General features: G+C 40.6%; 1 protein-coding gene across 5 annotated transcripts in view; it reads right to left on the bottom strand.

The window, feature by feature from the left end:
* Positions 1 to 24,999, bottom strand: part of LOC109903547 (rho guanine nucleotide exchange factor 2) — a 63,249-nt gene that overhangs the window by 36,360 nt on the left and 1,890 nt on the right. For 2 of the 5 annotated variants that reach the window (XM_031788690.1, XM_031788689.1), the window contains exons 3-7: positions 13,120 to 13,403; positions 9,837 to 10,011; positions 8,280 to 8,388; positions 6,815 to 6,854; positions 6,176 to 6,320 (exon numbers count right to left, since the gene is read on the bottom strand). In XM_031788690.1, coding sequence (XP_031644550.1) covers positions 6,176 to 6,320; positions 6,815 to 6,854; positions 8,280 to 8,388; positions 9,837 to 10,011; positions 13,120 to 13,403 — 753 coding nt within the window. Of the gene's footprint in view, positions 1 to 6,175; positions 6,321 to 6,814; positions 6,855 to 7,029; positions 7,303 to 8,279; positions 8,389 to 9,836; positions 10,012 to 13,119; positions 13,404 to 24,295; positions 24,404 to 24,999 lie in introns of those variants that run through there. The other 3 variants (XM_031788693.1, XM_031788692.1, XM_020500322.2) reach the window with 2 other exon arrangements.

The raw sequence follows: 24,999 nt of genomic DNA, 5'->3' as shown, positions 1-24,999 counted from the left end.
AAACATCTGCTTGAGTGGATGGTGCACTGACTCACTATGACACACACATTGTCAAATACCCACACATCGCATACTCACCTATAGTGAATTCATACACAATACTTTTCCTCTGTCAAACACACAGATGTATGGACACACACACACTGCCTTCAGAAATTATTCACACCCTTTGACTTTTTCCACATTTTGTTGTGTTACAGCCTGAATTTAAAATATAATAAATGGAGCTTTTGTGTCACTGGCCTACACACAATACCCCATAATGTCAAAATGGAATAATGTTTATAGATATTTTTTTTTTACAAATGAATTACAAATATTAATAATATTTTACAAATTGTACAATCCAGGTGTGCAAAGCTCAGAGATTTACCCAGAAAGACACCCCCCTCTTTTACACTGCTGCTACTCTGTTATTATCTATGCATAAGTCACTTTAATAACTCTACCCACATGTGTATATTACCTCAATTACCTTGACTAACCGGTGCCCCCACACATCGACTCTGTACCCTCTGTATATAGCCTCGCTATTGTTATTTTACTGCTCCTCTTTAATTATTTGTTACTTTATTTATTTTCTTTGGGTATTTTTCTTTAAACTGCATTGTTGGTTAAGGGCTTGTAAATAAGCATTTCACTGTAAGGTCTAAACATGTATTCGGGGGAAGTGACAAATATAATTTGATTTAATCGCTGCCAAACATGTATTGACTCAAGGGCGTGAATACTTATGTAAATTAGATAACTGTACTGTGTGTAGATGGGTGCGAAAATAAAAAATGAATTCAGGCTGTAACAAATTTTGGGAGGAGGAATAAGTCAAGGGGTATGAATACTTTGAGGGCACTATGTACGCACACACACACATACTTGTGCATGGACACACATGAAGAGCGAAGATTAAAAAACTCTCAAGCCCTAACAAATGTTGTACAGATGTGTGTTACATCTTCAAGGGATTTCTGCTCCCTACAGTCAACCTCTCAACATTTCTACACAAAGCAAATAAACAGTGAACACCTTTCATAAAGGAACGTCTACTACAGATGTCCAACTCAAACAAACATCGGCAGCTACTGAACAGTATGATGATATTATTGGTTGTACAGGAGCAGATGGTAATGACCTTAGTTTTATTACATACTGTATGTTAATGTCTGTGTGCGTGTGTTTAGCTTATTAGACCAGCATGAAATGGCCCCTGCATTGTGCCTTAACAACAAGATACCTGTACAAAGCACACATGCATGAATGCACACACACATTAAAGCGGTTCTCCAAAACCAGTCAGGCAAGTATCACAATGACTCCAAACGAGGCTCGGGGCGGCCTCGGGGCGGCAGGGTAGCCTAGTGGTTAGAGCGTTGGACTAGTAACCGGAAGTTTGCAAGTTCAAACCCCCGAGCTGACACGGTACAAATCTGTTGTTCTGCCCCTGAACAGCCAGTTAACCCACTGTTCCTAGGCCATTGAAATTAAGAATTTGTTCTTAACTGACTTGCCTAGTTAAATAAAGGTCAAATAAAATAAATACAAAAATTAGCTGACACTCAATTGACATAATCAATGGCTTGTAATCATTAGCATGTTCCAGATGTTGGCTTGTGCTTAAAACAAAAACACACACATACCCTATAAAAGCTAGCAGATCTATACACCCTGTGTATAAAGCTACCAATGCTTTTCAAATACTTTTCATTAAATGGCTACTGCTGTACTAAAGTGGGTATGATCATGAAGTGTTAGGGGCCTACAGGAAAGACTGGGTTGTGTTTATTGGGCACCAAACCGAGGATGGATTACCTGGACCAGGTCCAATAAGAAACACAAATGTTGGTTTTCAAACGGTTTAAAAATTGCTTTTACTCAAATACTGTACTGCAACTGAGGGAATGGGAAACTAGGGTAAGTGTGGCAAATAGTTATTATTTATTTGACTGACTGATCCATGGGTATTCGTCTTGAAGCAAAATATATGTAGTGCTTATAAAGACTTGATGAATGTTCTATAAGGCCTTTATTAGTTGACTTTCATGGAACCTCCAGGTCCATGTTAGGTGTTTCTGCCACAACTGCCACTTGGAGGATTAACTGAAGTGGAGGTAAGAGGTGACTAAGTTTAGTGTAGAAGTCATCCTGAATCAGAGACCAGAGGCTGTCCTTTGAAACGGATTGTGACTTTTATTGATAATAACCTATACAACCTGGCCAGAATGTCACAAAAAAATGTCATAAGGAAGTCATCGCAACTAGTTTGAACTGCTTTTTATAGCCTACAACTTAGTTTTAACTTGAAATGATCTAGGCTGGCTAATTGGAGCATGCTTACAGGACACTCTGTTGTTTCAGTGTATTTAATGAAAATCTGTGAGGCAGGTTTCATTTCAGTTTAAGTCTGGTTTGTAGCTTTCCCCACTAAGGGAGCAGACAGATGCCGGAGTAAAACATTAAGGCTTTACGGTTCTCTTCAAAACACATAACAATAGACATCAGGAATTCCTGAAAAAGAGTTGAAGCAGTTGAAAATACTGTACACACACATTCAATTACTGTGCAAAACATTGCAACATTAAATGTACTTACATTCACACTTGCACATTGTGAACTTCTGTTTACATTCCTTCATAATACTATGTCAAAACACAAGGGCTGTCTCCATTTAGATGACTGGTTGATTTTTTGGTCGACCAAGATTTCTTTTTAGTCTAGCAGTCACAAATATGATATTTTTATTGTTCATGGCACACGAGACACCGTCTGATTTACACCCGTCTCAGTGGACTAACTCATCGAGGAGGCCGCGAGGATGCCAAGGTCCAAGAAGGATGGGAGTGTGGCGAAGTTGCACAAGGCACTTCCCTCTCCAGAATGCGCTCTCTCTCCTGCCATTTCATGCACATTCATTGTTTCATAACTTCTTGTTTGCTCTTTGATTGTTAGTGTCTATCAATTCCCCATTACATTACAATGTTTGTTTGGTTAATGTATTATCTGATAATGCATTCAATATATTATTACAGTCGTTTACCGTTCTCATTGTCGGAGTGGACAGGTTTTTTGCAGAGCTAACAACCTACACTACACTTGTGAGAAATAAGTTTTGGTTTATTTCATTCCATTTACGAGTTTTGTCAATGTCTTTTGTTTGGAGCGCTTCTATCAAATGTTAAGGACGCGCACCTGAATACGTATATAGGAAGTAGGCCTAGGCTACCTGGCCTGCACACAAATTAAGACCTATAAAATGTGCCCATTTGGGGATGTCTGATAGTATTTCTGATCGTCTTAACTCACCACCCCCAATGAACTGTGGAGCTACTCAAAAGTAGATTTTTCTTCTCCTCAAACTAAGTAAACAAAGTCTGTTTTTAGAATCCATTGAGAATTACAAAAGTTTGATGTATTTGAAAAATATTTCCAGCTCTCTCCCTTCCGATAACAACTTGGCATGAAAAGGGAAAAATGTTATGCTCTGATCCTGTGGAAACATAAAATAACTGATGAATTCTTATACCTTGCACAAATAGCCTACAACTGTGTCTGTCCCGAGCTCACTGGGCAGGAAACTGAGGCCTCAGAATATTTTATACAATGTTGCAAGTTTGCTAGCACAAGCTTCAGGCTGGACACAGTTGATACAATGTTTCAAGTTCATTGCAGACAGGCCTTGCATAGCCAATATGATTTATAGGACATTTATATTTAAATCAGAAAATGTTCTACCTGCAGGCTGCAATGTTTCTATTTGTTGGCTTTATGTAGGCTATTTTTACATAGTTGGCAATTAAAATGTAAGATTTTTATCATTTTTATTTAGATAGAATTTAGAACCACAACAGTGATTTTTACATAAAGACTATTATAAATTAAATTGAAACTGAAAACTGCTCAACGAAAATGTGTACATGGAAATCATAACTGGCACGCAAGATCAGTAGAAAATTGGCACTCCAAATGGAAAAGGTTGCCGAACCATGGTGTAGCCTATTAGTAGCAACTTCAGGAGCATAAGGGCAGAATCTGCAAAGGCCGGCAGTGGGAGGAGGGGGGTCTGGAACAGTTTTATTTCTTCTGGTTAGGCCATCTAGATCTCAGGCTCACTCTTGAGTCTTTTGTGTGTCTTAATTATTTAATCAAACAGCATGCTTAAGCATCAGACAAGATCAGTACACAGAGTTTTTTTTTTTGGGGGGGGGGTGGACAGCCCTAACACACACCACACCAAATAAGTCCCGCCCCATTTAAAAAGTCCCTCTACTTTTCTATCACAAGCTTGTGTTGAAGTCATGTCTCAGTACTCAGCTGATCAGGTCCCTGATTCCTAACCTAAATTTTAGATGTCAGAATCTGTAAACATACACAGGCTGTTTGGTCGACTGGTTTGACCAGGTCTTTTACATATAATCATAATGTTACACAGAATCAGCCTTGAAGACAGGGCTCACCTGCTGTAGCCTGTAACCATGCATTCTGAGTAAGCAGACTGTTATGATAACTAGGCATGTCAGACAGAAACCAGCCTGTAAAAGATAAATCACAACTGTTCATTGGATCACCATTGGCTAGGCTTCATATAGTACTCTTATTTATCTAGACCCCCCTGACGTGGATAGTATTCTTAGGCTACTTTGTTTAAAAAGTAGATAAAGTGTATACAACATTCTCCGGGGTTGAGGCATAGTTAGATTTTTCAACCAGACTCCCATGTGACATGTGTTACAGTGTGTTGCCAATGGTATGTTCTCATGGCCTCCAGTCAGTATATGCTGGAACACTGTCATAAATTTCCTGGAACACTCTTCCATGACCATGTGAGTGTGTGGGTGTAAGTGAGTTGGACGTGTGCGTGTGTGATCATTAGTGTGTGTGCCTATGTATGGGTGTGCACATGATGTATAAAGTCCAAGCAAACTGTCTGATACAGGGAAGAGCAAGTTTGAGTCACACTAAATTAGTCAGACTGTTAGTGTTGAATGCCATTGTCCCTTCAGTTTATGGATTGTACAAGCTCTGATGGTTGACTCAGCATTGTCAGGCTGCTTAATGCACCAGTGCCAAAAAAATCCCTAGCCTAGATCTGTTTGTTCAAGGCTGGCATGACAATAATTGTAGGAGTTAGCAAGAGAGCAGAAACAGTTTTTGGCCCATGCTACCAACACCTAGCTGTCCTCTACCAGATTCTAACTGGTAGCAGGAGGGTTGACAGTGAGGGAGGGAGAGAAAAGCTGACTGCTAAGCTCGACTGTGCTCAAAACAAAACAAAGTGATTTACTCTGCCCTCTAATGGACATAATTGGTACATACACACTCCCAATAGCACATAGTCAAGTACAACTAATATCTCAGGGAATTTCAGGGATCTGAAACACACAAAAAATATCAACATACATATTAAATATGTAATAAACAGTATAATTGAAATGATTTGAGTGCCAATCCATGGTTTCCATTGTAATGTTTCGCTAGTATTGTTACTCAATATAAGTGGTCAGTCATTGCAAGAGAATGCCCAGTCCCTTTCACAGTATACTACATATTTAAAGACCATGGACAAAGTGCACTGTAACCAACAGAAGCCAATAATCATGAAGTATGCACTCTGTTGTGTGATAAGTACACAACCTCCTAGGTCTCTAAGCCCATAGGTTGACTATACTAGACACAATTATGCAGTTATCACAACTAATGGCTACTTATGGGACAAGATTATTCCGATATCACCAACTAATGACAACAAACAAATATATGCAGGCATATTTATTGACATGTAGTATGTTTATTGGTCGCCATTCCATTTAAGTCATGAGCCAACACACCTTGTTCAAAGGTCAATTTTTTTCTGACTCACTGTCTCCTCTACCATTACTTTGGTAGCAAGTCTACGGGCACACAATTCAATATGATCAGCACTACTATACAGTGTTGTTGTCATAATGATATTACCCTATTAGGAAGTGACCTTAGATGTATAACGGGTTTTAGATAATGTGTGCTGTGGGTTGGTCGGGCAGTTAAGGCCGCCACCAATGGCACATATACGATTCCATGTCTGCGAGGGATGGAATCCCGATCTTCTACACTGTTTCTCCTCTAAAGGTCTCTCCTTCATTGATATCCATCAATGTCAATAAAAATATGATTGACTCTACTGCAGAAAGTAGACTTCTCCTACCTTGCGGTTGCCGGCCATCTTGCGTAGGAAACTGAAGGTGCGCTCTAAAGGGCTGCCTGTCCTCTCCTCCCGGGCCTCGTCTCTCTCTACCTCTGTCCAGCTTCCCTCTCTCCCCCAGAGCAGCAGACCCAGGTCACTATCCACACTGCAGGAGGAGAGAAGGAGAACATTACAAGAGAGGAGAGGGGAAAGGACAGGAAAGTTTGACAAAGAAAAGAGAGAAACCGTGAAAGTTTGTGAGAGGATGAGAGGACGGAGGTTGGCAAAGGGAAGAATTACAGAGGAGAGAGGGACAGAAGACGGGAACGATTTAGAGAGGATTATAGGAAGAAAAATGATTTGATAAAATGACAAAGAAGAGAGATAGGGAGAAAAGTGGAGAGAGAGAGGAATGCCAGATTGCATATTATCACTGCAGTCTGCTTTAAGGATTGATTGTAAATGGTAATTTAATAACATCGGACACAACTATAAAAAGCACTGTGGCTTCCGTGAGAACAGGATACAGAGCCAGAATGAAGACTGCAATGCGCGAGACAAAACATGCTGAGAATTGAGACGGCGGTTTGCTAAAGGAAATAGATCCAAAATGGCGGCCTCCTTTGCACAAAAGGGAAAATTGGGAGAAAGGCAACTCACCTCTGCGTGGATCCTCCAAGTTGACGGTAGGGTAAAGTCTCTGGAATGCACAGATCAGAAGACATTCAACACACCTTCCTAAACACTCTCCAAAGCTTATGACTCTGGCTGAACTTCTCAATAACAGCTATGCCTAGAACAAGGCAGAAAAAAAATATAAAAAAATAAACAAAATACATTTTTAAACACACAAAGTAGGTTAATGTCCCAATCACCTGATGCTCATTCAAGGGCTGCAGTGCTATCTTTTACCAAGAAAAAACTTGCCAAGCACAAAGAGTAAGTTGTTATGATAGTGAGAGGCGCAGATAGCCTATAGGCTACTGAGTTTGAGAACAAAGGTTAGAAGAGAGGGATAGGAAGAGAATGATGGAAGATATTATAGTAAAACCAAGTTGGTCATCTGAGCAGGAATTGAAGTGGAGGAGACTAGTACAGAGCAAGAGCGGAGAGATGGGAGAGTTAGCAGTAGAAATGGAGGCTCTACTGTGAACCTGGGACTGGGGCTAGCGACAGAACAAACACAGGAAGAGCGCTTCCGCACTGCTGCACACACACACACACACACAAACACTGGTGCATACACACACAGATGGAGGCATACACACACACAGAGTGGCAGGGGCACACACACGGACAAACAAACCCTTAAGAATCACATACTGAGAGACAAAAGACAGAGCCAAACAATGAGAAATAAAGACTGAAGCATGCACACAAACTGAAACACAGTACACACAAACAGTGAAAAACAAAACACACACACACCGAGTAACAATCCTGACAAACACACGTGCACAAACTGACAATCATTGGCAAACAAAAACAGGCATGCACTTAGTGCAAATTACAATACCCAATTATAATAATTAAATATACCCACATAACATTTGCAAAATTATTCAACTAGTGTAAACAAAAACAAGGCACAATGACACAGTCTAGATACGTTACAGACCGCATAAAGGGAAGAAAGACCCTCTGCAGTGAGAGCAGCGTTTGGGAAGAGTCAGGAGTTTATAGACTTACTCAAATCTAGAGATGACTACAAGGATACACTCTGCCCAGAAAACATTGGAATCAGCTACTTTAGCGCTTCAGGTAACATTCCTTGGCTGCGTTCCAATTCTCTACCCTTCTCCACAAAGTATACAGTCCCCTTCATGGACTGAATTTAAAAAGGAATGGACAGACAGATGTAAGAAATACGGGAGAAACGAGTGTACACTTTAGGGGGAAGGGATACAGAATATGACCGCAGGCAGCCCATGTGACCCCTTTAACGCTGTGAACTTGTGTCTGACCACAGGTTGTGTTCATTAGGGCACACAACAGAACACTATTAAATGTTTTGCAAAAGGAAACAAAAATCTGTGTTTCTTATTGGACAGTTCCAGGTAGGCCCTCCCCGTTTTCTTCGTTTGGTACATAATGAACACAAACCAGGCGTGCAGTGTAGGATTACCGTAGCAGTCGGAGCGTGGTCGGGGGGCCGTGCTTTGAAGGTTTCTGTGACGCGCCACACTGAGGGTCGGGGCCGATGCACTGCAACCCTGCAGCTGGTTTGACTGCTCCTGTTTTACACACAGTTACACAAAATGAGCATTGCACTGCTCCTGTGACCAAACAACAAGTTGGAGCAAAAAAATCTTTATTTTGACATATACAGTTAAAGTTGGAAGTTTACATACACCTTAGCCAAATACATTTAAACTCAGGTTTTCACAATTCCTGACATTTAATCGTATTAAAAATTCCCTCTTAGGTCAGTTAGGATCACCCCTTTATTTTAAGAATGTGAAATGTCAGAATAATAGTAGAGAGAATGATTTACTTCAGCTTTTATCTTTTTCATCACACTCCCAGTGGGTCAGAAGTTTACATACACTCAATTAGTATTTGGTAGCATTGCTTTTAAATTGTTTCACTTGGGTCAAACTTCAGGTAGCCTTCCACAAGCTTCCCACAATAAGTTGGGTGAATTTTGGCCCATTTCCTCCTGACAAAGCTGGTGAAATGGAGTCAGGTTTGTAGGCCTCCTTGCTCGCACATGCTTTTTCAGTTCTGCCTACAAATTTTCTATAGGATTGAGGTCAGGGCTTTGTGATGGCCACTCCAATACCTTGACTTTGTTGTACTTAAGCCATTTTGCCACAACTTTGGTAGTATGCTTAGGGTCATTGTCCATTTAGAAGACCCACTTGCGACCAAGCTTTAACTTCCTGACTGATGTCTTGATGTTGCTTCAATATATCCACATAATTTCCCCTCCTCATGATGACATCTATTTTGTGAAGTGCACTAGTCCCTCCTGCAGTAAAGCACCCCCACAACATGATGCTGCCACCCCCGTGCTTCACGGTTGGGATGGTGTTCTTCGGCTTGCAAGCCTCCCCCTTTTTCCTCCAAACATAATGATGGTTATTGGCTCTATTTGTTTCTCAGACCAGAGGACATTTCTCCAAAAAGTATGATCTTTGTCCCCATGTGCAGTTGCAAACCGTAGTCTGGCTTTTTTATGGTGGTTTTGGAGCAGTGGCTTCTTCCTTGCTGAGCGGCCTTTCAGGTTATGTCGATATAGGACTCGTTTTACTGTGGATATAGATACTTTTGTACCTGTTTCCTCCAGCATCGTCACAAAGTCCATTGCTGTTGTTCTGGGATTGATTTGCACTTCCTCTGTTCGCCTCGGTAGATATTCCATTAAAAATCTGCCATTTCCAGCTACAATAATCATTTACAACATTAACAAGGTCTACACTCTATTTCTGATTAATTTGATGTTATTTTAAATGGACGGGAAAAAATAGCTTTTCTTTCAAAAACAAGGACCTTTCTAAGTGACCCCCAAACTTTTGAACGGTTTGTACATTAACATTACAACAAAAAACATTACATTTTGCTCATCCCACAACTTTCATAGCATTAAAAGTCCCTATGGTTCTCTCAATACATGCATTTCAATTCAGAATGAGTGACAGCCTGCTCGTCCAATCACACAACCCTGATTGTACAGGCTCACCTCCAATATGGAGTAGTGCTGCACGTCAGACCCTGCCTCTTCCTCTGTGAGGGAGGACAGGGAGCCCTCCTGGGTAATGGGGTTCCTCCGAGGATCCCTCCCCCCTCGCCGGACATCCAGCGCCACACCCAGAACCTTCTCCATCTCCTCGGGGTCCAGGTTCTCCAGACTCACACTAAGGGAAGATTCAGTTCAGTTGAACTTTATTTATCCCCTCAGGAGCAATTAAGAAAGGCATTGTCAGTTTACACATATAGAAATCCTCCAAAAATACATACAGACATCACATTTCCCAATAAATTATCCTGATACATTTGCAGAATAGAAGTAGAGAGAAGAAAGACAAGAAAGGGAAAGTCTGCAAAAAGTAACCAACATAGAAGTGGAAGGGTCTCTCTCTTCTGTAAAGAAAGTCTCCGAACACTTATACACACTACCATTCACTAGTTCACAATGACTATAGTTGCAGATGAGAGGTTGTCTCCGTAACTCCTGATTACGTGTCAAGGCAAGGAGGTATGTGTGTGTTATGGTTGTAACACTGTCTACACTGTCTGACTGGACCTGTCGTGGTGTTTTCTGTGTGTGAGGGGAGGGGGAGAGATGTTGTCCAACAATGGCTACTCTCTGGGCAGTGTGTGTGTGCATGCAAGAGAGAGGCAGAGTGCCAATAACAGTGTGAGTTGGAATGCATGTGCTCATACAGTGCATTCAGAAAGTATTCAGACCCATTCCGTTACGTTACAGCCTTATTCTAAAATTGATTAAATACAAAATCTTCCTCGTCCCAATAACCCATAATGACAAAGTGAAAACAGTTTTTTTTTTACTATTTTTTGCAAATGTTTTAAAAATAAAAAACAGAAATACCTTATGTACATAAGTATTCAGACCCTTTGCTATGGGACTTGAAATTGAGCTCAGGTGCATCCTGTTTCCATTGATCATCCTTGAGATTTTTCTACAACTTGAATGGAGTCCACCTGTGGAAAGGCACAAATCTGTCTATAAAAAAGGTCCACAGTTGACAGTGCATGTCAGAACAAAAACCAAGCAATGAGGTCGAAGGAATTGTCTGTAGAGCTCCGAGACAGGATTGCGTCGAGGCTCAGATCTGGGGAAGGGTAACAAAAACTGTCTGCAACATTGAAGGTGCCCAAGAACACAGTGGCCTCAATCATTCTTAAATGGAAGAAGTTTGGAATCACCAATACTCTCCATAGAGCTGGCTGCCCGGCCAAATTGAGCAATCAGGGGAGAAGGGCCTTGGTCAGGGAGGTGACCAAGAACCCGATGGTCACTTTGACAGAGCTCCAGAGTTCTTCTGTGGAGATGGGAGAACCTTCCAGAAGAACAACCATCTCTGCAACACACCACCAAGCCTTTATGGTAGAGTGGCCATAGGGAAGCTACTCCTCAGTAAAAAGCACATGACAGTCCGCTTAGAGTTTTCTAAAAGGCACCTCAAGTACTCGCAGACCATGAGAAACAAGATTCTCTAGTCTGATGAAACCAAGACTGAACTCTTTGGCCTGAATGCCAAGTGTCAAGTCTGGAGGAATCCGGGCACCATCCCTACAGTGAAGCATGGTCAGGACAGAGGGAAAGATGAACGGAGAAAGTACAGAGCGGTCCTTGATGAACCTGTTCCAGAAAGCTCAGTACCTCAGACTGGGGTGAAGGTTCACCTTCCAACAGGACTACGACCCTAAGCACACAGCCAAGACAACACAGAAGTAGCTTCGGGACAAGTCTCTGAATGTCCTTAAGTGGCCCAGCCAGAGCACGGACTTGAACCTGATCTAACATCTCTGGAGAGACCTAAAAATAGCTGTTAAGCGACACTCCCCATCCAACCTGACAGAGCTTGGGAGGATCTGCAGAGAAAAATGGAGTAACTCCCCAAATACAGGTGTGTCAAGCTTGTACCGTCATTCCCAAGAAGACTAGAGGCTGTAATCACTGCCAAAGGTGGTTCAACAAAGTACTGAGTAAAGGGTCTGAATACTAAATGTAACATCAGTTTTTTATTTTAATACATTTGCAAAAAATTCTAAACATATATTTATATGCTTTGTCATTATGGGGTATTGGGTGTTGATTGATGATTTTTTTTTTTTAAATCCATTTTAGAATACGGCTGAAACTTAAAATCTGGTAAAAGTCGAGGGGTATGAATTCCTTCCCTAAGGCACTGTATGTCTGTGAATCTGGCGACAGAACACTCCCAATTCTCTTCCCAAGACAGGGCTGTTGTGGGATAAACCAACCCTTACCAGTCATATCACCAAGCTTTCACCAAGGCTTGTGCCAAATATGATTTACCTTGTACCTACCACCCACGGGAAATGTGTTATTGTCAGGTAAATCATGTGACGAGGTGAAAAGGAGGCACTTTTAAGAGATGTGGAAACAGTCTCAACAACTAAAAAAGCATTCAAGGGAAATTCTACCCAATAACTATCTTTTGGCAGTTGTTTCATTAGTCCATTGTTGACATAGTCCCAAACTGTCATCATGAGGGGATGATTTCTGTATTTTGAAAGCTACCCAACTTGAAAACTTGATTGCTGACAAGCAAAACCTTTGACTACGTCAAACAATGGACTAATTATATAAATGCCAAAAGGTAGTTTGTGGGTGGAGTTTTCCTTTAAAGCTTCCTATGAATTTTGTGAAAGAGAGAGAGAGTGAAAAAGAGTGTGAGTAGGGGGTTAACTGCCAGTGAGCAGTCCCTCCAGGATTTCGTGATTGCAAACAATTTAGCAAAATCAAGCAGTACAAAAAGAGGGCTTGCAATTTCAACCAATCACTGCACATTTACCGAACAGCATGGTTCAACCAAGTCACACGTCAAACGTTCCCTCGTCAGCGCATTTTTGCGCCAAATTGGACAAAATGCACAATGCCACGCACAATGTCAGAATTGCTGCAGCAAATCAAGCATTTTTGCCTGCAAATATCAGAAATAATCCCTGCTAAATTCTGGAGGGACTGCCTGAGATCCACATGAATACGGTTTTCAAATAAATCATACACGGATGCTGATAGATTTGACTGTATATTTGGGTGTGAACATGTGATTTAAGAGTGTGTGGATAAGAGTGTCTATTAAAGCTATATTGTAGTTGTGTGGTGGGATTGGGGACTCTTGACACAAAAATGTTTACAAATTTCCATTGTTTCTGTATAATAGATATATTTTTTAAAATATTGTATGGTAAATGGATAAAATATTAACAAAGATTCCCGAAAATAATTGTGTGTTTATTGCGCCCCTTACCTGCGGTTGTCGCTGGGTTCCATCCCCTTCTGCTGCACCGTAACGATAGCTCCGGGCTCCCAACTGTGTCTCCTCCAGGGGTCCAGGTGGGTGAGGTGACGGGTGGCCGGAGAGCGCAGGGTAACCCCCCCGGCCCTGACAAACCCCTTCACCCCAGGGCCTGGGGAGCATGGCGGGGAGGGGTACGGGAAATAGGGGGGGGTGGGTGGTATGGAGGAGGAAGAGGGCAGGCAAGCTGGTGGGTGGGCGTACGAGGAAGGGGTGGTCGGCATCTGGATGAGGGGCTGAAGTGAGAGAGGGGCACAGTGAGAGCTGTTATACTGTTCACTAGGGATGGGCGAAATATATATAGTGAATCATTGTACCATCTAAACTGCTGTGAAATATATTTTCCATAAACAAAAATATTGCATTTTCAGCTGTTTGAAGCTGGTGTACAAAACCAAAAGTAAACGATGGAAAACTAAACTTAAGCACGAGAAGCATAGAAATAGCGCACATAGAACAGATCTACCGCTTCTTAGACTTGATTTCAATGAGAATGACAGATTTTATGTGAATTTGGTCGGGTCACCCAGAAAGTTACATATCGCAGTTTTAACTCAGCTAAAGACAACAGTTGGCTATAGCGCAAAATCAAATGCAACTGGACAAATCATGACGAAAGATAATGTTGTTGAAAGCCTGGGCAGAGGCTAAGTGCAGGCAAATCTTTTCTAATATTTCTTTCTGGTGGAGGAGCTTCAGTGTGGAGCTCTAACTCTGCAGAGTTTACGCAAATATTAGCTTTGTAGCTCTTATCACGGGACTGTGAGTGTGTGAAATCATCTCCCCAGTCAGCCTATTGTGTGTATTGACATTCATATTGCACTGTACAGCTTTAGCTAAGGATTGGGGATCAATTAAATGGGGTATCAGTCTACTCAATACCAAGAGTTATCAGACTCCAAAACATCCACGTAGTATTGTTTTTCCTCTGGAATAGTGTTCAATACACATAGGTTGACAAATGTGGCTCAATTTACAGTTGTTTCAGAGACCCACAATAATAGCTACTACGCTAATGTTCTCTGCGTGTCACTGAGTAGACTGATACCCCATGTCCTTGATCCACAATCTATAGGTAAGGCTGTACAGTGAAATAAGTATGTCCCCAATGCAATTCTAAAGTATAATACATCCAGTGTGATATCAGATTTGTTAAATTAACAAATTGTCTTTTGTTCATTTTATAACATTACAACCTCATTTAGTATGATCTATTCAATTATGGCATAATTCTACTATTTGTGTCACTGTCGATGACATACATTTATTTTGAAAGCTAACTGCAAAGTCTACTATTGTATCTAATCCTTTTTGTGGCTAGCTTCACATAGATGAGTCCGCCCACCATTAATCAAATAAGAATGGTCTTATAAATTAGGGTTATTTTAGATGACACATAGCTATATAGTTAGCTAGCTAACTATATAGCTACTGAAACAGATGTTTTTGCTATGTTTTTGGGGAAGAACAGTGTTTGCATCCATGAGCTAGCTAGCTTTTTTTTTTTTATATATATGACCAGCACTGTAGGTGTGCGAGACAACTTTACCGGCATCATAGCATACATATCAATGAAATATAGTTATTACACATTGATTACACCATGTAAAAAAAACAACACTTTAAATTATTATTATATGATGCAGTCATATACAGGTCCTGATTGGTCAACAAGCTTATTTGACAAAGACCCAAATGGTGTTCCATAGTATGAGAAATCCTGGTTGAGAATGAAACGACTGAACAACGAAACAGCACAGCAAGTGAAAGAAATAGCTTTTGATAAATGTTTTACTGGTCAGTGTGGTGTGTGTAACCTTTATTTAACTAGGCAAGTCAGTTAAGAATAAATTCTTATTTACAATGACAGCCTACCCCGGACAAACCTGGACGACGCTGGGCCAATTGTGCGCCACCCTATGGGACTCCCAATCACGGCCAGATGTGATACAGCCTGGATTCGAACCAGGGACTGTAGTGACGCCTCTTGCACTGAGATGCAGTGCCTTATATCATTGCGTCTATGTGTATGTGTTAACTATAACTGTACTAGAATGCTTAAAAAGTCCGCTAAAATTGTAAATATGTCTCAGGTTTTTTTGGCAAGGAAAATATTGGATATCGGTGGATCACTAATTATGACATCATTGCCTGGATAAAGTAGTCCACTGTCTTCAGAACTTGATACTTGCTTAATTTGCCTCAAAACAGAAAAAAAATATTGTTTGTTCTATTATAAAGCTGTGATTGAGAATAGCCTATGCCTTGGCTTAGGCTACAGACCAGGGGTGTCAAACTAATTCCACAAACTAATTCATATCGGGTTGAGGTCAGGACACTGACTGGGCCACTCCAGTAGGCGTATTTTCTTCTGTTGAAGCCATTCGGTTGCTGAATTAGGTTTTTGTCCTGTGGCATCACCCAACCCATCCTCCAGCAAAATGTCTTGATAAAACTAGGGAATTCAGTTTTCCGTCGATGATAGCAACCTGTCCAGGCCCTGAGGCAGCCAAGCAGCTCCAAACCCTGATAGTCCCTTCACCATACTTTACAGTTGGGAGGAGGTTTGGATGTTGCTGTGCTGTGCCTTTTTTTCCCTCCAAACAACTCAACTTTAGTTTAATCAGTCCACAGAATATTTTGCCAGTAGCGCTGTGGAACATCCAGATGCTCTTAGCGTACTTCAGACGTGCAGCAATGTTTTTTTTGGACAGCAGTGGCTTCTTCCGTCTTCCATGAACACCATTCTTGTTTAGTGTTTTACGTATAGTAGACTCGTCAACAGAGATGTTAGCATGTTCCAGAGATTTATGTAAGTCTTTAGCTGACACTCTAGGATTCTTCTTAATTACAGCTCATTGAGCATTCTGCGCTGTGCTCTTGCAGTCATCTATACAGGATGGCCACACCTAGGGAGAACTTTCTCCATTTATAGGCAATTTGTCTTACCGTGGACTGATGAACATCAAGGCTTTTAGATATACTTTTGTAACCCTTTCCAGCTTTATGCAAGTCAACGATTATTATTCTTGGGTCTTCTGAGGTCTATTTTGTTCGAGGCATGGTTCACATCAGGCAATGTTTCTTGAGAATAGCAAACTCAAATTGTGTAAGTTTTTTTTTTTAATAGGGCAGGACAGCTCTAACCAACATCTCCAATCTTGTCTCAATGATTGTACTCCAGGTCAGCCAACTCCTGAATCCAATTAGCTTTTTACAACCTACACTGTGAATGTTTAAATTATGTGTTCAATATAGACAAGAAAAATACAATAGTTTGTGTGTTATTAGCTTAAGCAGACTGTGTGTATGTTGTTGTGACTTAGATGAAGATCAGATCCAATTTTATGACCAATTTATGCAGAAAACCAGATCATTCCAAAGGATTCACATACTTTTTCTTGCCACTGTATTCTTAATAAGATTAAAAACTTGCACCATTAATTCCATTATTTAAAAAAAATGTAAAGAATATGGCACAACAACAAACCTGCCAAGAAAGGGCCGCCCATCAAAACTCACAGACCAGGCAAGGAGGGCATTAATCAGAGAAGCAACAAAGAGACCAAAGATAACCCTGAAGCAGCTGCAAAGCTCCACAGCGGAGATTGTAGTGTCTGTCCATAGGACCACTTTAAGCGGTTCACTCCATAGAGCTGGGCTTTACGGAAGAGTGGACAGAAAAAAAAGCAAACGTATTTTGTCCACCAAAAGACTCCAAACATATGGAAGAAGGTACTCTGGTCAGATGAGACTAAAATGTAGCTTTTTGGCCATCAGGGAAAACACTATGTCTGGTGCAAACCCAACACCTCATCACCCTGAGAACACCATCCCAGCATTGGTTTTCTCAGAATTGTGGTGGCAGCATCATGCTGTGGGGATGTTTTTCCCCATAGGCAGGGACTGGGAAACTGGTCAGAATTTGAAGGAATGATGGATGGCGCTAAATACAGGGAAATTCTGGAGGGAAACTTGTTTCAGTCTTCATGAGATTTGAGACTGGGATGTAGGTTCACCTTCCAGCAGGACAATGCCCCTAAGCATATTGTTAAAGCAATACTCGAGTGGTTTAAGGGGAAACATTTAAATGTCTTGGAATGGCCTAGTCAAAGCCAAGACCTCAATCCAATTGACAATATGTGGTATGACTTAAAGATTGCTGTATACCAGCGGAACCCATCCAACTTGAAGGAGCTAAAGCAGTTTTGCCTTGAAGATCTGGAGAAAATCCCAGTGGCTAGACATGCCAAGCTTATAGAGACATACCCCAAGAGACTTGCAGCTGTAATTGCCGCAAAAGGTGGCTCTACAAAGTATTGACTTTGGGGGGGTGAATAGTTAAGCACGCTCAAGTTCTCTTTTTTAACCTCATTTCTTGTTTGTTTCACAATAAATAATATTTTGCATCTTCAAAGTGGTAGGTATGTTATGTAAATCAAATAATACAAACCTAAAAAAAAATGAATACTTTCACAAGCCAATGTAGGCCTACATTGAACACCACACATTGGCTGCTACTATAGGCTGAATGATAGAACTGCTACTTCCATGTTAAAATGTTACATGATGCATTTTCCCCTTATTTAAAAACATTATGATCAAATAGCCACAGTAGCCTACATGGCCAATTAAAACAGTAAATTAAAGTGGGTACAGACTCGCACTAAATGCACGCCGGAAGTTGCACAGATTTTTCCCAATGTTCAAGTTTTGCTCAGCAGATCTGAAATTTGCTCAGTGCCGAAAACAATTAGCGGGATCATTGCTGCTGAATACCTTATTTTTCCAGTATAAATGGGTGGATGTGGATGACTAACTTATAAATTCTGTGCAGGACAAGTTTGCATGTTATTGATGTATGCCTCGTAGTTTCGCCTTCCAACCACTGTCTGTCTACCCGATGAACTGGAGGAAAATACTAAAGATACAAGGGTTGGATCTCAAAATTCATTCAACACAATGAATCCAATATGATCTATTCACAACAATTATCCATCAAGTAAAGCATTAGATAAAAACATACAGAAAAATGTAAATCATTGATTTACATCTAAAATCAAATGTTTGGCTAACGTGATATCAATGCTATAAGTGGGCTAAGTACAATAAATGAAAATGGGTCAATAACACACACAAATGCACTCACGTACACATACCAGGGTTTCCGGACATTTAACAGGCAACATTTTAAATTTACCAGACATGAGAAATCACATTTTGGTTATGGTAAATTATATTAACAGAAGATGCAAGTCGAGGATGCAACGATGTGTGGTCCTTCTTACCGATTTCGGATGTGGACTTAGAAGATACAACTCTCCACATTTACTTTTGCTCAGCCAACGAACAGCAAAATCACTAGCCTGTCAATCTACAATCCCCCATAGTAGAAAAGTTTACCTATTTTATTGTAGTTATTATACGACTTTCTCTCTATAGCATTTGTATTTCATACACCTTTGACTATTATTATTATTGCCAATCTCAGGAGTTGCTGGCAAATGCAGGAAAGTGCTATTTGAATGAATGCTTACGAGCCTGCTGCTGCCTACCACCGCTCAGTCAGACTGCTCTATCAAATCATAGGCGTAATTATAATATAAGAACACACAGAAATATGAGCCATGGGTCATTAATATGGTCAAATCCGGAAACTATCATTTCGAAAACAAAATGTTTATTCTTTCAGTGAAATACGGAACCATTCCGCATTTTATCTAACAGATGGCATCCCTAACTCTAAATATTGCTGTTACATTGCACAACCTTCAATGTTAGGACATAATTATGTACAATTCTGGCAAATTAATTACGGTCTTTGTTAGGAAGAAATGGTATTCACACACTTCGCAATGAGCCAGGTGGCCCAAACTGCTGCATATACCCTGATTCTGCTTGTAGAGAACGCAAGAGAAGTGACACAATTTCCCAAATTAAAAGAAATTCATGTTAGCAGGCAAAATTAATGTTCATTCATGTTAGCAGGCTAAATATGCAGGTTATAAAAATATATACTTGTGTATTGATTTTAAGGAAGGCATTGATGTTTATGGTTAAGGTACACATTGGTGCAACGATGGCGCTTTATTCGCAAATGTGCTTGTTAAATCACCCGTTTGGCGAAGTCACCCTTTTGGCTTAGATAAATGAACAGGCACCACATCATTTATATGCAACGCAGGACAAGCTAGATAAACTAGTAATATCATCAACAGTGTGTAGTTAACTAGTGATTATGTTAAGATTGATTGTTTTTTATAAGATAAGTTTAATGCCAGCTAGCACCTTACCTTGGCTCCTTGCTGCACTCGCATAACAGGTAGTCAAGCCTGCCACGCAGTCTCCTCATGGAGTGCAATGTAATCGGCCATAATCGGTGTCCAAAATTGCAGATTGCCGATTATGAAAACTTGAAATCGGCCCTAATTAAAATCAGCCATTCCGATTAAATCGGTCAACCTCTAGTCTGAGCACTGATGGAGGGATTCTGCATTCCTGGTGTAACTCAGGCAGTTGCTGTCGCAACTCAGGGACCCTGAGCATCTTTCTTTTGGTGTTTTTCCAGAGTCAATAAAAAGGCCTCTTTAGTGTCCTAGGTTTTCATAACTGACCTTAATTGCCTACCTGAAAATATCAGTTTGAAATGTATAAAGAGATCTAATAGGCTACTTTGAAGCAAGGTAAGACATGCCTCATAATATGTATTAAAATGTTCAGGTTTCAAACAATTAACCATATTTTTTCAAAATGCATAGCCTACTGCCTCCAGCACATTGCAAAGTGGTATGTGACGCACTGATGAAGCCTTCCTTCCTTCCACTCGAGGGCTCTGTATGCTCAATGCGTGAGATAAGATAAATAAAAAATTTAACTAGGCAAGTCAGTTAAGAACAAATTCCTATTTAGGATGACGGCCTACACAGGCCAAACCCGGATGACACTAGGTCAATTGTGCGCCGCTCTATGGGACTACCAATCACAGACGGTTGTGCTACCCTGGTTCGTATCCAGGCAGTGTCTGTAGTGACGCCTCTAGCACTGAGATGCAGTGCCTTAGACCACTGAGCCGCTCGGGAGCATAACAAATATACTGTAGCCTACACAGGCACCAATTTAATTCCACCAAATTATGCAAATTAACCTATAGACCGATCAGCATGACCATTCAAGTGTATTTATATCAATGAACAGTCTAAAAAGCATTACTTAAATGAGATTTTTTCCTTCTCCTGGCCCGTTACCATTTTATTTACCAGCTTTTCAACTGTTTTTTTTTTTTACAGGCCAAAAGCCAGCTAACGCAAACACACTTCACCAGAGGTAAAGCATCTACAACTACAGTTGGGGGCATTAAAAAGTAACTTATTCCAAATTTGCTATAGCAACTGTACATCTTTAAATGTGACAGAACTCTCTCATAGGGTGATGCCAAGCTCCAAGTTCATTAGCAATTATCTAACAATAAATTGTGTAGTGAAATATGCCCCAGACAGTGCAGTTACATCCACTTTAAGCAAATGTTTACCTGTACTGCAATACAGGTTAACTTTTGAATGCTCCCAACTATGTTTACTCATGTCTTTGGGAGGGAGTTTGTTTGTGTACTGCGGTGTCTGTGTACAGTGCATTCGGAAATTATTCAAACCACTTCCCTTTTTCAACCTTTTGTTACGTTAAAGCCTTATTCTAAAAATGATTTTTTAATTTAACTCCATCTACACGCAATACCCCATACTGACAAAGCAAAACACAGGTTTAGATATGTTAGATATGCAAATACATTAAAAATAAAAACAGAAATACCTTATTTACATAAGTATTCAGACCCTTTGCTATGAGATACAAAATTGAGCACAGGTGCATTCTGTTTCCATTGATCATCCTTGAGATGTTTCTACAACTTGATTGGACATGCCTTGGAAAGGCACACACCGGTCTATAATAAAGGTCCCCCAGTTGACAGTGCATGTCAGCGCAAAGACCAAGCCAGGAGGTTGAAGGAATTGTCCGTAGAGCTCCGAGACAGGATTGTGTAGAGGCATAGATAGATTTGGGGAAGGGTACCAAAGAATATATCCTGCATTAAAGGTCCTCAAGACGTTTAATGTGGCCTCCATCATTCTTAAACGGAAAATGTTGAGTCATCAAGACTTCCTAAAGCTGGCCAAACTGAGCAATCGGGGGAGAAGGGCCCTGGTAAGGGAGGTGACCAACAACCCGATGGTCACTTTGACAGAGCTCCAGAGTTCCTCTGTGGAGATGGGAGAACCTTCCAGCAGGACAACCATCTCTGCAGCACTCCACCAATCAGGCCTTTATGGTAGAGTGGCCATACGGAAGCCACTCCTAAGTAAAAGGCACATGACAGCCCGCTTGGAGTTTGCCAAAAGGCACCTTAAGGACTCGCAGACCATGAGAAACAAGATTCTCTGGTCTGATGAAACCAAGATGGAACTCTATGCCAAGTGTCACATCTGGAGGAAACCTGGCACCATCCCTACGGTGAAGCATGGTGTTGGCAGCATCATGCTGTGGGGATAGGGAGTGGGAGACCAGTCAGGATTGAGGGAAAGATGAACGGAACAAAGTACAGAGAGATCCTTGATGAAAACCTGCTCCAGAGTGCTCAGGACCTCAGACTGGGGCTAAGGTTCACCTTCCAACAGGACAACGACCCTAAGCACAGAGCCAAGACAATGAGGAGTGACTTTGGGACAAGTCTCATTCCTAAAAAACGTTTTTTCCTTTGTCATTATGGGGTAGTGTGTGTAGATTGATGAGGGGGGAATAAACAATTTAATCAATTTTAGAATAAGGCTGTAACCTAACAAAATGTAGAAAAAGTCAAGGGTCTGATTACTTTCCGAATGCACTGTATGTTTTTCTATGAGTGTGATAACAGCTTTGAGTGCATCCACATGTCATATAAGCAGAACATCGATGTAAGCACAGGGTTCTACCATGCAATCACACAGTGGGCAAACACTTTGGAGATAAATTAGATTGGCTTTGGATGCCACCACACCCAATAGCACACAGAACAACACTTGCACAACCTTCTGACAACACTCAACCTTTGTACAACCCTTTCACAACACTCATCATGTCTTTGAAAACAAATATAACTTCCCCTAACCCATTATTTTTAGAACACAAAAGGCTATCATAACCCTAAACAAACATACTTAAAAACAGTTTGAAAGCCTTGTATTGAACACATCAAAAAGGTATGATAACATTAAAAAAACAATAGCAAGTTAAATAGATTCCACAACTTTAACACTAGTAATCAATCAAATCAATCAAATGTATTTATAAAGCCCTTAAAATCAGCCGATGTCACAAAGTGCTACACAGAAACACAGCCTAAAACCCCAAACAGCAAGTAATGCAGATGTAGAAGCACAACATTGATACAATGACACTAACTAAACACACAAAGTCACAACATTTTTATAACATTATCCATTATACTGTCATAACATAACACCCTCAGTGAGCATGCTCTTGTGTTGTAATGGACAAATGAATAGAATGATCACTATTCACATCACTCTTTTCATCACTTTCACAACAGTTAAAGTGCAATATCACTAGATTTACCAACATAGTTGTCATCAAATACAGGTTATACTTCATCACTTTCTTTTTGTCAACCTCTGCTCACTCCCGCAGGTGTTTTTCTATCCTCTCCCACCTCATTCCTTTCTCTTCCTCTCCTTATTCCTCCCTCTATTCAATCTGTAATTAATATCAGGTTGGGGAATGCTGTGTTTTGACAAGCAGCTTGTTGCAGGACATTTTGGTTTGCCTTGGGATGGATGGATATACACGTGTCAGCTCGGATAGCATATAAAAAGCTGGGTTATGCTCAGATGCATGAGAAAGGAAATAGTTAGACACACACTTAGGATGCAACACAGATCTATACAACACAATGGAGCTTCAATGCCAATTTCAGCTGAGCTTCTTAATAGAAGGACATAATTAATGCATAACAGCTGTTTGAAATGGCTTGTTTTCACCAAATACACAGACCCTACTCCAAATGAGTCGCGAGTATAAACCTGTATACAAAAGGGATTAACTGGTTGCAGTTTAACATTTCCTCTTCCAACTACCAGTAGGCCTTCAACAAGAAAATAACTTGATCCTGGCAGTATGAACTATATAAGCATAAAGGTTATTTTGTACTAGTAGGCCTTTATCCCCCATCCTTTCTTTCTATTCTGACTAGGTTCTATATCTCAGTCTTCCGTCTTTCTCTAACAATTCCCATCATATCCAACTGTCATATTCCTACTCTCTCCCGCCCTATCCTTGTTCAGGCCCATAGAGCAAACATGGAAAACAATGGGGAGTGTGATGGGTCAGCAAATACGTCAGTGTTCAACTCTGAGTGAATGAATGTGTGTGTCCGCGCACATTTGTGTGTGACAGAGTGAAAAGTCTGCAAGCATACTGGACATGTCTAGCAGTATGTCAATATTTATCTGAAAGTGCATTCACACATGATGCAACAGCCCAGCCCGTGAGAGTGAAAGAAAGAGATGGTGTGTACAGTAATACTATATGTCCATTCAGACTGCAGGTGCATGACACAGTGACAGGACACAAAGCACTGAATAGTGTTCGGCAAACAAGTTTGAACAGTCCCTATGGGCAACCAAAGCATCAAAACACAAGTAAATATAATTGGTAAAACTCAAGTTTGAAAGACCTGTTCTAAAGTCCCACTATTCAATGTAACAGCCCAGCCTATTACACCTATTCAATATATTGAGTAAATATTTTATTTTCCTTATTCCTCATTAGTCCACTACTTACCTGGTATTCTCTTCAAAATGACATGCTAAAATGATAATTACATATTACTTCCTGTATTGACAAATTATCTTTTGGTTTCTTAAAACAAGCACCAGTGTCTTCTATTTGTTGCCCATTGAGTTATATTCTATGATGGAAATACTTGAAAAGTTCCCACTATTACCACAATATGTCTTGGTTTGAGTACTTTAGAACTCTACCAGTTTATCCTCTTACGCACTAGCCACCTACTACTACTAGCCTTGGTGCAGACCCTCACACTTCAGCTCTATAAAATAAAAGGAATAATCTCACTGACATGGTTGCACCGGATTTCTTCAATTGACATAGCTGCATCCTGACATCCACATGCTGCAGCGGTCAATGCTGCCGACTACACTTTCATCACATGCTGCAGTTTTCGCCCCTATAGAAAGACAGTAGACACAAACAGAAAGACTCAAAATGGGTAGAATTTTAAAACATTAGGCAAGAAGACATAACTGCGCCTCTTACCTTCTCTCCATCTGTCGCTCTAGTCTTTGTCCTCTATCTGTCCCCCTATGTCATCACTCCATCCCCCAACTCATAATAGTCACTCATTCCCCACCATAAACCCCCCACTTATACCTCCCTCCCCCTCTCTATCTTTAGTCTCCTGCTCTTTCTTCCTATTCATGGGGGTGAGGTGAATTAAGTACTGTATAGCATGACAATGACCATAGGGGTCATCATGACAGCACAAAACAGATATGCGATTAGCCAGGCTGCAGTTTATGTTCTAAGGCAAAGATAGAATGTGGGAACATTTTGAAGCAGGGGTCGAATTATACATTGACTCTTGAGAGAGTGAACAGTGGACTTGAACACCATTGATATTCTTATGCCTAGGGGGTTGCGAACGTTAATATTTCAACATTTATGGTGCTGCACAAATTTATATTGGGAGTGCCAATAAAAGCACTGGCCTATTTCCATCCCTGTTTTTCTGGAAATAAAACAAAGATGGTTGAAGGTAGGAAA

This window comes from Oncorhynchus kisutch, linkage group LG14 (assembly GCF_002021735.2).
Source record: "Oncorhynchus kisutch isolate 150728-3 linkage group LG14, Okis_V2, whole genome shotgun sequence".
In the NCBI taxonomy this organism is placed as follows: domain Eukaryota; kingdom Metazoa; phylum Chordata; class Actinopteri; order Salmoniformes; family Salmonidae; genus Oncorhynchus; species Oncorhynchus kisutch.
The sequence above is the reverse complement of the archived record's forward strand: the minus strand, read 5'-3'. Positions and strand labels throughout refer to the sequence as shown.